Source organism: Barbus barbus (assembly GCF_936440315.1).
Source record: "Barbus barbus genome assembly, chromosome: 49".
NCBI lineage: Eukaryota > Metazoa > Chordata > Actinopteri > Cypriniformes > Cyprinidae > Barbus > Barbus barbus.
Window position 1 is genome coordinate 8,871,443 of NC_136727.1, and position 14,544 is coordinate 8,885,986.

The 14,544-nt window shown below is 36.3% G+C and overlaps 1 protein-coding gene across 2 annotated transcripts in view; it reads left to right on the forward strand.

Annotated features, from left to right (window-relative positions):
• The first annotated feature begins 246 nt into the window (after positions 1-246).
• The window catches only part of LOC306867295 (glypican-1), a 30,383-nt gene continuing 16,085 nt past the window's right edge, over positions 247-14,544 (forward strand). Inside the window, exon 1 of one of the 2 annotated variants that reach the window (XM_079412894.1) lies at positions 247-762. In XM_079412894.1, the coding sequence (XP_079269020.1) occupies positions 606-762 (157 nt within the window). In that variant the 5' untranslated portion in view covers positions 247-605. The remainder of the gene's footprint in view (positions 763-14,544) is intronic. The other variant, XM_079412895.1, reaches the window with a different exon arrangement.

Below are 14,544 nucleotides of genomic sequence, written 5' to 3' on the forward strand. Positions count from 1 at the left end.
ATAAACTCAAAATTGCAAGAAATAAGTCATTGCATTTTTATTTTTATTTATTTTTTATTCTGCGGTGGAAACACTTTTGGACATTTGAAGAAGCAATCATTCACCAAGGAGTGCGTTGTTTTTATTTATTTATTTAAAAAGAAAAAGATGCAGCTAATCGATTCCTCCGAATTGTTCAAAGGAGCCGATTCAGTAGAACGACTCGTTCGCGATTCGGACATCACTATTGTTCAGTGGGAACGGGACAGAAGAGAAACAGACAGCACAGAAGCGCACAGCAGCACAGAGCGCTTTATCCCGCATTTCCTCCAACAGTATTTACTGTTCATACTATAGTAGCTACTTATAGGGATATTACTGTTTATTCATTATTAATAGTGCGTAAAGACATGAGCACCAGAAACAGATCCCCACCGGACTGATTAATAACACACAATCTCTTTCATCAAGACCACCGGTTTTAAACGCGTTTACATCCTTAAACAAGTGGATTGTATTCTATATCCTGCTGTTATAGACAGAGTCGGATGCGTTGAATTACTGTGTGAAGTGAAGAGAGCATCAGCGTCAGTGGACTTCATCCTCAGTCTCTGGATCCGGACACAATGGATCTGACAGCGGTCGCGCTGCTCGTGTCGCTCATCTCCGTGTCTCTGTCTGCGGATAACGCGGGCGGCAAAGTGCGGAGCTGCACGGAAGTGCGCCAGTTCTACAGCGGCAAAGGCTTCACGTTAAACGGCGTCCCGCAGTCCGAGATATCAGGTATGAATTACCGGTGACAGAGGTCATTGTTACCGGTACTACGGTCTCATTCATATTCAACACTGTCATTTCCCTGTGTTCACTAGATGTGTTTATGTAGGCTAGTTTATCTAATAAAATCTATCTATCTATCTATCTATCTATCTATCTATCTATCTATCTATCTATCTATCTATCTATCTATCTATCTATCTATCTATCTATCTATCTATCTATCGTCTACGTCTGTCTGTCTTATCTGTATGTGTCCTTTCTTTTTCTTTCCTATTTTTTTGTCTGACCCATTGTCTTCTGCCTGTATTTTGTATTTTTTCGTTTGCATCAACAAATTTTAGCAGTTTTGCACCTGACACATTCCTCTTACTTTGCGAGGTGCATGTTCTTATTGTCAAGTTCAGAAAGCACTTGAACAGATGGAGGGTCCCAGACAAAAGCTCTACTCGCTGCACCGAAAAGAACAATAGACAAAACTGTAACTGCTAAAATGGGGCTACACCTGGCGTAATGTTGTTTGCGAGCGGCTTCCCCATTAAAAATGACCTTTCGGTTCATTCATCAGTTTTATACACACACCCACCTGATGTCTGGATCCCCATGTGGTTTGAAAGAGCATGTGCTGGAGCTGATCTCCAACAGTATGTGGTCCCTGTAGGTCATGTTATCATGAACATAGTGACGGCTGGATTCATAGGTTTCCCTCAGGGTTACAATTTAGGAGTAAAAACCTGTGGTTCTGTGGTTTGTCTGCAATTTGTAGTATTAATCAGGACTAGTGGTGTTATTAAGCAGACGTACGCCAATGAGAAGTCAGTAAGTCGTGTCATTTGATGTACAAATCTCATGATTTTCTTTGTCATTTGCAAGTAACAGGCAGCAACTGAAATCCGTGCAGTCAGCAAGTGATTCGTATAGCTGCAGCCAGTGATTTTTAATATTCCCATTAGAGGCCAAAAAATCTTGGCAGGTTGTGAATCTGTCCAATGCATGCTGGGTAGTATGAAATCTGCCATCAATCTTTATGACACAGCCATCTTTTTGATAATAAGTCACACATTAATACCCGGTAATATGTCACCAATCAGTCTGCATAAACATGCAAGTATATCAGTGCAAGATGCACTCCCAGTTTTTTTATAGTTTTTTTTTTTCCCAGAATTCCTCTGGGATCCATATGTCTAATTGTGCTGTGTGCCCAAGAAGCTAAATGAGATAAATGATCGCACATGTGCCACGCTAATACACATAAACACTTGTAAATAAAGCACCAAGGAAGCACAATTTACACAACATTGCCATTATTCAGTGCACTTTTTCTGTAAGACAATGAACATATATCCGTACAATATATATTCTGCCTTCCAGTTGTGTTCAACACACACAAACATGACCTCAGCAGCCCCCTTCAGTAATAAGTGTATTTGAGGCGTTATACTTTGGCATCCTCAGCACATTTGAAGAGGCTGAGAGAAACAAAGAGTTCCTATTGGCCGAAAGGAAATTCTCAAGGTCATCGCCTGCGGTCTCAATGACAGAAGGGGGGAGATGAGGAAAATGTAACATGTGCCGGGCCGCCCACCACCGTCTCGTTTGAGACCGTCTCGACATCTTTTATTCATCGTCCAAACCGTCAGAATAAGTTGTTTGTTTAAAAGCTTAAAAGTGGTTGGAGGCCAAACAGTGTTTGTCTTCTTGAAGTTCAGGTTTATTTCTAGAGATTCATTATAAGTTAGTGGTTAAATATAAATGGTTTAAAATATACTTTGATTGAGTTGTTTTGTTTTGTTTTTTATTTAAATTATATTTATTTTGATATATTTTTGACTATATTTGATAATTGACAATTATAAAAAAAAAATAATATAATAAATATTAGGGTGTGCTGTATTCAAACTCAATGTCTTTCAAAGCCTCTCATCAAAACAAGATATTTATATCAGGGTCCAAGCTGCTATTTTCCATACAATGAAAGTGAATGGGGACTACAATATTTAAAGGGAGAGTTCACTCAAAAAAATAAAAAAAATTCATAATTAACTCGCCCTCAAGTTATTCCAAACATGTATGAGTTTCTTTCTTGTGTTGAACACAAGAGAGGATATTTTGAAAAATACGGGTAACCAAACAGTTGATGGCCCCCACTGACTTCCATAGTATGGAGAAAAAAAAGGCTATGGAAGACAGTGGGGGCCATCACTTCTAAATTCTTCAAAATATCTTCTTTTGTGTTCAACAGGTTTGGAACATCTCGAGGGTGAGTAAATGATGAAAACTTTTCAGTTGTGATCAAAAGATCCCTTTAAGCAAGTTTTTCTTTAAAATAATTTCCGTCTTCATTAACAGCTTTATAAGACTTTGACTATAGCGCATAGTCATTTGGATTTTATGATGATTTTTGGGCTTTTTTGGGCTTGACAGCCCCCGTCCCCCATTCACTTTCATTGTAAGGAAAAGTGCAGCAAGAACATGCTTCAAAACGTCTCCTTTTGTGTTTAACAGAAGAAAGAAAGTCATACTGGTTTTGCACGGCATAAGCATGAATAAATAATGACAGGATTTTCATTATCTGACTGAACTCTTAGAAATATATCACGTTGCAAATGAAAAATTGGTTGTGAACAAAATTTAGTGCCAAGTTTTATTAGTAAAATTGTGTTAATTAGCTTTTTATAATACTACTATGATTGATGCATTAAACAAAATTAGATTTTCGATATAAATTGCATGATTATATTATTTTCCAACATTTTAACGGTAATAATATTCAAAGAATATTAGCAGTAGCGATAACAAAACGTTGTTTGAATGTTGAACTAATGTTCTAGGTAGCTGTAGAGCTGTCATCTCCTCAGATTATTACAATACAATGTTATTTTGATGTCACTTTGACGGATGTGACGGTGATACCCACATTGTGCACTCTGAGTTGAAGGGTTTGAGGTTTCCGCCATGTTTTGTTTCAGCATGTTAGCGTGTTTTAGAAAGAACTGATCATAAAGCATACCTAAAGGTCAGAGAGGAACCAAAGCTGAATGCTGCTGTCTAGAATTACCGATGCAACTAGTGTGGGGGGGACTATGTGACACTTCGAGCCCTGCGGTGACTCTAAACAATGACAATCTCACATTTCGCTCAAGTGGGCCATGAAGATGGGAGTCGAGTATATGTGCGAGCTCGCATTTGTTTGCGATCGTAACTTTGGTGTTTTAAGAGATTAATTTCCAGGTTTTGAAAGCGAGATCCAAGTGTCGTCGGATTTGTGATCTTTGGACCCTTGTAACCTGTAGCCTGGTTTCAGAGCTCAGCTTTGGCTCATGTTTGCTGCTCTTCTATACAGCGAGGCACACACCCATGAGCCCTGTGTGAAATGAAAGAGGCACACACCCATGTTCTCAGCCACACTGCCACACGCACATCCAACCCCCATGCAAGCCATGTGGAGACGCATGGGCCTGATTCGGTTAAGATTCTTGCATAAATTAAACCCGTTTGCACATGCAAATTCAATAATACAGTTGTTCAGTGGAGAGTGACAATCAAATTCGCTCATTTGAAGTTGTTTAATTAGTTTTACGCATCTAATTTCTGTTTGCACGACTGTCACAAATTTTCATCTAGTGGTAATTCCCCACAAATTATAGAATTATTAGGCATGAACTTCCAAATAAATTATGAAGTATCCTTATAATATATATATATATACATATATATTCAAAAATAATATTTGAAATATCATTGAGATATGAACATGCTTCAAAACGTCTTCTATTGTGTTCCACAGAAGAAAGAAAGTCATACTGGTTTTGAATGGCATGACCATGAGTAAATGATGAGAGGATTTTCATTATTTGACTGAACTCTTAGAAATATATCATGTTACAAACGTAAAATTGGTTGGAAACAACATTTCTTGTTAAGTTTTATTAGTAAAAGTGTGTTAATTTGTTATATTCAAAAATAATATTTGAAATATCATTGAAATATCGAGGCACGGACATGCTTCAAAACATCTCCTTTTGTCTGATTGTAAATAGTACAGTCAGATTAATACGGTTTGTTTTATTTATATATATATATAAATTGACTTGTTATTTTTATTTAATTTTTTTACTGTAATATGACTGGATCAACCTGGCTATATTAGTAAAGATATGTATTGTATGATTTAAATTGACAGATTTTATTCAATTTAAAAAAGTATTGTGACTGAATCAGCATGGCTATATTAGCTTTGATTAAATTAAGTACAAACTTAATTATAATTGCTATTAATGGTATATTAAACATTCAAATATGATGTATTATTAATTATTATATTATTATTTAAAAATCATATTTATAATAATTCATTCATTATTATTATTTAATTCATATAATTGTATTTATTATTGTATTGATTGAATTTATATTTAATATTTTTATTAATGAAGATTGCAGACAATATGTTATTTAAATTAGCTAACATTTAAATTAGTTAAAAAGAACAAGTTTTATCTAAAGTTTAAATCAAAAATAATATTTTCTGGTTACATTAGTTTACATCAAGAAAAGTCCTTTTAAAGGTAAAATTATGCAGAAATAGCTCCATATTACAGGTATATTAATCATAACTGCACTTTCACTTCTAGTAGTTCGTGGTTGTGCTAATGCATACAGTACCAAGACATTTGTGCCGAATGTTCATGTTTTCGCTGATGAATTGTCGACTCGTGATTATCTGAGCATAATTACACCTTCTCCCACACAGCGTCTCTCCCTCTGGCCTGCTGATTGTTCTTTTGAAGCGTGGGGGTGTTTCTCCTGCACGGCTCAGCGGGGATCTGCAGTGCACCGTGATGCTTGTTAGAGCCGGGATCATGCAGATCTGATCAGGGCTGAAACATGCCACCGTGTTCTCAATCTTCCACCTTCATGCCCTGCCACTGATCGCAAATAAAAGCACAGCTGTACTCAGAGGTACAGGCAACAGCACCTGGAACGACTGACTGTTCTGCTTTTGTTCAGGTGCACTGGAGTAGTTGTAAAAGTTGAGCTGGACAAGTCTTCTAAAAGCATTGATTGTGTTCTAAAAAGTGTGGAGAGCAAACAGATATTTCTTTGCAATAAAAATATAGAATATATAATTTTTTGACAAAAGCTGATTTAATTTCAACAAACATTTATGTGTAATTGCAGAATAAATGCTGACTAAAACTTCTCAACAGCTATAATTTATAACCCTCCACCTGTATAGATCTGCTACGGGGTGATTTCATGTAGTTATACTATATATGTATATTATTTCATATATTTTATCCACCTTATTCTTCAGCGTAGAATACTTTCAGTTGAATAGGGAAATAAAGAGAACAATTACAACGTGCAGTAAATGGTAAAACTGTTTGCAGTACAAACCAGTGTGTTCATAATTAAGATATTACATTAAAATAATATTGTAAGACACCAATTTGCAATATCAAGCAGCAAAATGAGTGGTGTTGTACAGCTAAAGATAGCTGGAAGCAAATGAGACCGGAAGCAAGACCCATAAAATTTACAAATGGCCACAACAACTTTTACAGGAAGAATAAAGTGGATATGTGCAGAGAGCAGCATGTCTGTGTATGCATTGGCAGCAGCAAGTCTAAGTTATTAGTACATTATTTGAGAAACAAACCCTTGGCCTTAGCATTTTTAGCGTTATGCGCTACTATTTAAGCTAAAGAAATGCCTCAAAAACATGAAGTGACTGTTGAATTTGCATCAAAATACACTTGATTGTTAACAAAAAAAGAGTTGGTTATCCTCTATGATTGTTCAGCAATCATACTGAACATGTAGCAGTTAGCATTGCATCTGAGTTATAAAGTTGATGCTGTATGTCTATAACCCTCTTTACTTACTAGAATAATTCTGACTCTCCACAACTACAACAGAAAACCCTGACTGATTCGCTTCTTGAAAACAAATTCAGCTAGAGTTCATTGTTTAGGCTATGCTGTTAGCACCTCCAGCTAATTAAATACATGAAATGGCTCCATTTGTGATTAGTCTTCCACAGCTGCCGACAAGTGTTCGTCACCTCGCGCTGAACGCTCGCTAGCAGCAGTGTTGTGAATAATTCACAGTAGCGCCGGGCTTTCCTCCAGCCACTTTGTTCTGTCAATATTAATTGCACGTTTTTAGCGTTGGCCAATTTGCTGTCAGGTTATCTCGCTGCCAGCACGTTGGTGAAAGGGAAGAGAAGTGATGAAGACGGAGATGTGATTATTATCGCTGTCAGATTCTTTGTTTGAGAAACATTATACGGCTCGAGTGGCAGAGTCACAGAGTGCTGTGAAATGTGTGTCTCGGCGTTTGAACAAGATTTCCATGAGTGAATACAACACATGAACATGCCTGTTCTCTGTGGGTCTCATTCACTAATAATTGCGTAGGTTATTCATATTTATATGCACAGGAGAACATGTCACGAAAAATTAACAGCACTTGCGTAATCACATACATTTTTTCTTAACCTTTATTTAATTTTAAAGGAATAGTTCACCCAAAAATTAACAATTTACTCACCGTCAGGGCATCCAAGATGTAGATGAGTTTGTTTCTTCATCTGAACAGATTTGGATAAATTTAGCATTTTATACCAATGTATTCTCACCAATGCATCCTCTGCAGTGAATGGGTGCCGTCAAAATGAGAGTTTGAACAGCTGATAAAAACACTATAATCCACAAGTAATTCATGCGAAAAACTGTGTTTGTAATAAACAAATCCATCGAGATGTTTTCAAACTATAATAATAATATTGCTGTCTCCAGTGAAAAAGTCATTTCATCTGAATTGGGAGAAAAATATGCACAGATCAAGCACCGTTTACAAGAGAAAACAGTACAAAAGAAAATTTGTTGTTGGATTTTGTTGTGAAAGGACAACAGTTATGAACTTTTTCACTGGAGGAAGCATTATTATGGTTTATGGACTTGTATTTTGTCCAGAAGCAACAGTTTAAAGTTAAAACACCTTAATGATGGATTCGTTTCTTACAAACAAGCAACTTTTCACATTTCGAGATGTTAATTGATGGACTGGAGTGGTGTGGATTACTTGTGGATTATTATGATGTTTTTATCAGCTGTTTGGACTCTCATTCTGACGGCACCCATTCACTACAGAGGAAACATTGGTGAGAAAGGGATCAAGCTAAATTTCTCCAAATCTGTTCTAACGATGAACCAAACTCATCTCATCTACATCTTGGGATGGCCTGAGGGCGAGTAATGTTTTTATTTTTGGGTTAACTATTCTTTTAATACATTTTAATAAAAAAGGCTTTTTCACACAATCTTTTTACAGCTTTTTGTCACTCAGTATGATGTATGTTCATGCACAAATTTGTGCATATGCATGCTTAGTAATTAAGACCCACTGTCTTTTATCTAGTGTCCTGAAACAGGTCAAGTCACATTAGGGTTCATGGAAGGTTTGAACGCTCATCCTCCGTTGACTGTATTAGTCAGGTTATCTCTTTAGGGTCTTGACATGGAGTGAATTATAAGTTCTTTACCATTTACTCATTAAGTGACTCTTTGTAATTGGATCTAAGGGAGAAGAATGCTTGTCAGAGTCTATTAAGGGTGAAAGTGTGACGTTCAGCACATTATAGGTCTAAGTATGCCAAGAGTTGTGCTGAGGTTTAGTCTGATTCACCACAAACAAGCAGATACAGTTTAGAACCTCCCATTAGCATTTTCCCTTCATGATTGTCAGAGTATTGCAAAGGTTTGTTTTGGTACAAAACAATGCTAACAATGCTAAATGCAAAAATTAAACTGCAACCAAACAGTCAGGAGTTGTTAGCATAGAAAAAGTATTAGGCTAATCAAAAGATAGAAAAATAAAAACAGTTCATGTTTTGTGATGCTAACGATGTCCAAACATTTTGGCACAAATTTATCTGTCACTTGGCAGAAGATAGCAAAATTAGGCAGATGCTAACATTGACAGTTTGCATATCCTCATGAAAAAAAAATCATGAAACAACTATGGAGGGTAAAAGAAAAAAACACCTAGACAAGTCAAAAATCACTTTTAGTGTTCTGATATCGGAAATTAAATGTGGCCAAATCTGAGGACGTAAAATGTTGCACCTGAGTAGCATGGAGAGGCTAATGCTAACAGCCCAAATGTAAGACGTTTCGCAATTTGAAAACAAAACATATATACTCTGTTAAAGACACACTTCTGATTTTATTCATGACAGCTCAGGGATTAGGATTTTTTAAAATGCTAACAGCCCAAATGTAAGATGTTTTAGAATTTGAAAACAAAACATATATACTCTGTTAAAGACACACTTCTGACTTAATGCGTGACAGCTCGGGGATTAGGATTTCTTTAAGACTCAAATACACTGGTCGTAATCCAGGGGCCCGTAATCCAGATTTTAGCAGTGGCTAGCATGGCAATTTGAGCATGTCTCAATGACCTTGTTAGAAAGCAAGGAATTTAAATTAAAGAAAAGCACTCAAAGGACCCCTTTACCTAGCATTAGCGTTCATTTTCAGTGATCGGATCATGATTGGATAGCACTTGAGCTTTGACTTTGACTGGTCATTTGATTACACTTCCATTTTTCCTCTCTGTGTTTATTTGTGGTTAAAGTGCGCTTTTGTGGATTCTTGCCTTTTAAATATTTAAATTTTGCTCTCACAATTTAAATAGGCTACATTGAATAAATAAATAAATGCTAATTTATAAATGTAATATTTATGAAAATGTAGTTGAAAAAAAAAAAAACTGAATATATGATGGCCCAAAGCCACTCTAATCTATCCTATCAGTTCTTGGTGTGTTCTGTTCATTTGTCTTGACCCTGTCAACCAATGCGACAGACCATTAGGCTGATGAGATTTATTTATTGTGACATTTTTTATTGTTTGAGTGGAAGCAATTATGAAGAATTTATTATTTTGCATAATGACTTGCCGTTTCAGTCACGGCACGTTTTCCTCACGCACTGGAAGAACCTAACGCGCCGAATGACAGCTACTGCGGTCGATAAAACCCAGTGAGGGATTATAAAATTAATGCATCACATTGAGAATAACGGAACATTATCATTTGCTGTTTTTATAATCTACTAAGTAAGCACATTCTCTCTCTCTCTCTCTCTCTCTCTCTCGCTCTCTCTCTCTCTAAGCCTGGCGACTTGCACAAAGCCGTTTTCCTTAAACGTTTCTCTTCCTGTTATTATCTGGCTTAAACTCTAGTAGCATGTGTACGTACCAGTGGTGATTACTTTAAAGCTACACAGGAAGCCCAGTACAAACTATCTATCTATCTATCTATCTATCTATCTATCTATCTATCTATCTATCTATCTATCTATCTATCTATCTATCTATCTATCTATCTATCTATCTATCTATCTATCTATCTATCTATCTATCTATCTATCTATATTATACAACAGTTCTTTCTGGTCCTCGAATCTGATTGGCTGAGAGGAGTGATATTCTAGTGATAACAGAAGTGTCTTGATGGATGCCCAAATCCACAGTAATTTTAAAAATAATACTGGTTTTGTGTCATGGAATGTAGTTATGTGTGTACTTGTTTAGACTGTAAATATATGGTTTGTTAATAAAGATAATGTTTATTAACGTTTTTGCAGATGTGAGCTCCAGGGCGTCAGCAGGCGTTCAGCACTCATGAACCTGCCGAGCCAGCCATATCGCACTGCTACTTGTGTGATATTGCTCATACAGTTTATAGCTAATATTTTAGTGAATGTTAGTGAATAAAATCTAGTGCTGTCAATAGATTACTGGTTTATTGGACTGAAATATTTTCAGGGAGTTTAGCAGCTTAAAATGATCTGACTGCAAACACAGAAGCAAAATTGGGTAAAAAGGTTTAGAATAGAAATTGTGCTTCAGTCATTTTGCGTTAAATGCATTCAATTATTTTAACACGTTAAGGATTTTTAATTTATCGCATGCGTTAACACATTGACAGCCCTAATAAACACGTAAAATGTCACACAGCACACATGCACAAATTTTTAGCTTTTCTCTATATAATAGGTCTATAGTCAGTGGGCGCAAGTTATACATCTAGTGGTGGGGATGAAGCATTGCACAATAAATGTTGTAGAAATGTTCTATTCAGTTTCAGTCATGACAATTTTTTTTTTTAGCATGTAAAAGTCAAAATATCTTTTCATGTGTAAAACGTTTTAACTGAGGGAAAATTAAATGCATCTGAAATATTTTGGAATAAATTAAATATACTTATTTCAAATAAACAAAATGTTTGTGTGTTTGTACTATTATATAACTGTACAACTATTGCCATTGATAACTGGCATCTGTGCTACCCAACTCTTAAAAAACACCAACCACCACTGGCACGTGAATATTTCAGCACCAAAATCTTGGCTAAAAATACTTCTGAAGAAGCACTAAAGTAATCAGACAGGAGTTCTTTGTGGTCTTTCTCTTAAGTTTCACCCTCTCTCTCTTCGTTTTAACCACTTTGCCCGTTTTCCTCATCTGCACTCTCACACGTGTTCTCGCCTCATACTCGATTAGAGATCAGGAGGTCTGTTTTAACAAGGTTTGGCAAACATTGTAATGCATGCGATTACGTGTTCTGTTTGCACACACATGCACGTGCTCACTTGTACACGTGTGTGTCTAGGCAGCAAGGCAGAGTCTGAGCTGTGGTGTATTTTTAGATTTATGGAAACCTAGAAATGTCCAATTCAAAGAGCTGGGTTGTACGCTTAGCCATCTTTCACCATTAGCGAAGCAAGGCGTATGTTTTAGAGCGTATCCATAATGCATAGCCTATGTGTCGGCTCTGATCTCAACAAACGTTCGAGTAGATAGGAAGCTACTCATCAAGAAACATATCGTTCCTGCCTCAATATACTGCCTGAAGCAAAGAAGGTTTATTAGATGTTTATAAGTCTGCTAAGCTAATATGAAATGCATCCCAAATGTAATAATTAAGTATATGAATTTCAGTATGACATATTTCCGAGTGGAACATTATTCAATAAGAAACAAATGTAGGATGGAATGGGATTTGATTTGATCATGAAACTTCATATGATGCATTTTTCACCCTAGTTGACGTTAGTCAAAATGATGTTTCAGAGCAAGTTAGAACAAGATTAATATTTTTTTTCTTTTAAATAACATGCGCCTATGATTCGCTCACAATAATCATTCACAATCTAGTAGAAAATTCAATTAGCACATTAGTGGCCACAAACACAATTGCAAAAACCAATCAGGTTTCCAGAACAACCCCTTATCTACAATTGGTCAGACAAAACAAATAGTCCGGCTCCAAACTCAAACCATTGGTTGACCCATGCCAAGTTAGGCTGCATTTCTATGGAGTCAAAACAATGCCGCATATATTTGCAAGAGAACTGAAGTATCGCAAAAGAAAAGGAAAGTATTGAGAAAAAAATGTGCTTTTTGTAAACAAAAATATTTGCAAAAGAAAATGAAGTATTGCAAGAAGAAAAGAAGTTTTGCAAACAAAAATAAAGAATTGCAAAATATAAATGAAACAGAGCAAAAGCAATGATTTTGCAATACATATTTTCCATGGCCATATGTACTAATTTATTTGCAACGCTGCTTTTATTTTGTGTTTCAGTCAAGTTTGCGCTTGCGATACCGTTTTCCACTTTGCGCTTCAAGTTTCTGCACGTCTCACTTTGTGGCACTGTTTTAACATGGGGCTGAAGTCAAGGGACGGAGGCGTGTGACAGCGCAACAATAAGGGAATTATGCGTAAATTTGTCCCGATTTGTCCCATTTTTATTCTGGTTTTATCTAAACAATTTTTTTTTAACAACAGGGGATTGTAAATAACACAGTTTTAGTAAAAGTCAATGACTGTAAGACTTGGATATTTTTTTATTGAAAATATATTATGTAGCCTATTTGAAAAACAGCCATGGCTAAAATTACCCCGTGGTGGTGTTAATATAATTCAATAATGTAATATATATATTTTTAAATGTATAATTTGTTAATTCAAAATAAAATATTAATAAACATCTCTGATAATCCCAGGTTGCTATGGTCATGCGGGTTTGTTCACCCATTAATATCTCGTGGCCACAACAAAACTAAACCAAAAAGACTCAAGCTTCGAGATCAATATGAAGCTTGAGTTTTAGACCTTTTAATGATGTATAGTTTATGAAGTTAATTGCATTCTTTTACATTAAAACTAGCAGACTCTCAACTAACGCTGTGCTCTGGCGTACTCCCACAGGTGAAGAGATTTTAAACAAGCACTGTTAATACACATTTAGTTAACCAAATGAAACAATACACATTTTAATGCTATAAAAGTGTGCACATTGAGAGAAATAAACAGCAGATGTTCATATTAACAACTACTTTAACTTGAGCAAACGCTGCTAATACACATATAAATAAAAGGAAACGATGCACCCGCATGCCTCTGCTCAATGACGGTGCCTGGATCAGTTGTGATCTGCGTCTCGGGCCGATGACGTCACTTCCAGGGAGGCACAGGCCTGCTGTACACGCCTCCGTCCCTTGACTTCACCCCCATGTCAAAACAGTGCCACAAAGTGAGATGTGCAGAAACGTGAAGCGCAAAGTGGAAAACGGTATCGCAAGCTCAAACTTGACTGAAACGCAAAATAAAAGCTGCGTTGCAAATAAATTAGTACATATGGCCATGGAAAATATGTATTGCAAAATCATTGCTTTTGCTCCGTTTCATTTATATTTTGCAATTCTTTATTTTTATTTGCAAAACGTATTTTTTTCTCACAATGCTTCATTTTCTTTTGCAATTTTTTATATTTGTTTACAAAAAGCACATTATTTTTTCTCAATACTTTCATTTCCATTTGCAAAACTTTATTTTCTTTTGCAATACTTCAGTTCTCATGCAAATATATGCGGCATTGTTTTGACTCCATACATTTCCCAAAAACATTGTAAAACCAGTAGACCATTGAGACAATTGGTGCCAGTGGTTTCTGCAATCTACTTAGGCTTACAATGTTTTTGGGAAACACGTCTTTTACACCGACTTTACAATCGATTGGATTATGTATAGTTGTCTTTCTACAGAATGATGGGACAGGACAAAGTATCGAAAGGTATTTAGAAAAAAAAAAAAAAATAACCTTTTTAACTTTATTGTACGTTTGGTGTTTTAAATGTTGGTGTTGCTCTTACCGTTAAATTCGAAAATCCAAGCTATGCTATCTCTGTAACACTAAGCTGTACTTTTTGTTTTATTAGTTTCCAGAAAGGCGCCTGTATATCATGTTCTAAATATAAAGTCAACAGGGTTGTATTTTCCGTTTGAACCCTCTCATATACTGTGTGTTATAGGATCACAGCAGCTCATTAGACCAACCTGTTATGGCCTTTATATTTCACACTCCCTTCTGCTTCCTCAGTTCCCCTGGGTCATAAAACTGTAAACACGCAATGAGAGCAGACCATGTGCAAACTAAATCACAGTCAGGCCTGAGCTATTTTCACCGCTGATTATGGACAAACCCCAGACGCACCTCAGTTTGACGATCCTATCCTACCCATTTACCAAAGAAAGGAAGGCCTGGCATTCTAGAACTACCAAGGAAATCAATTAAAAGGTACTTTCCAGTGTTTTATAAGGCTTGCTCTGAAGTCGTCTCTTAGCACATAAAGCGAGTGGCCGTCAATCGCCTTTATTGCGGGTTTGTGCAAGGCCTGGTTCAGGGGTCACAAGCTCTTAGCGTAAGACGGC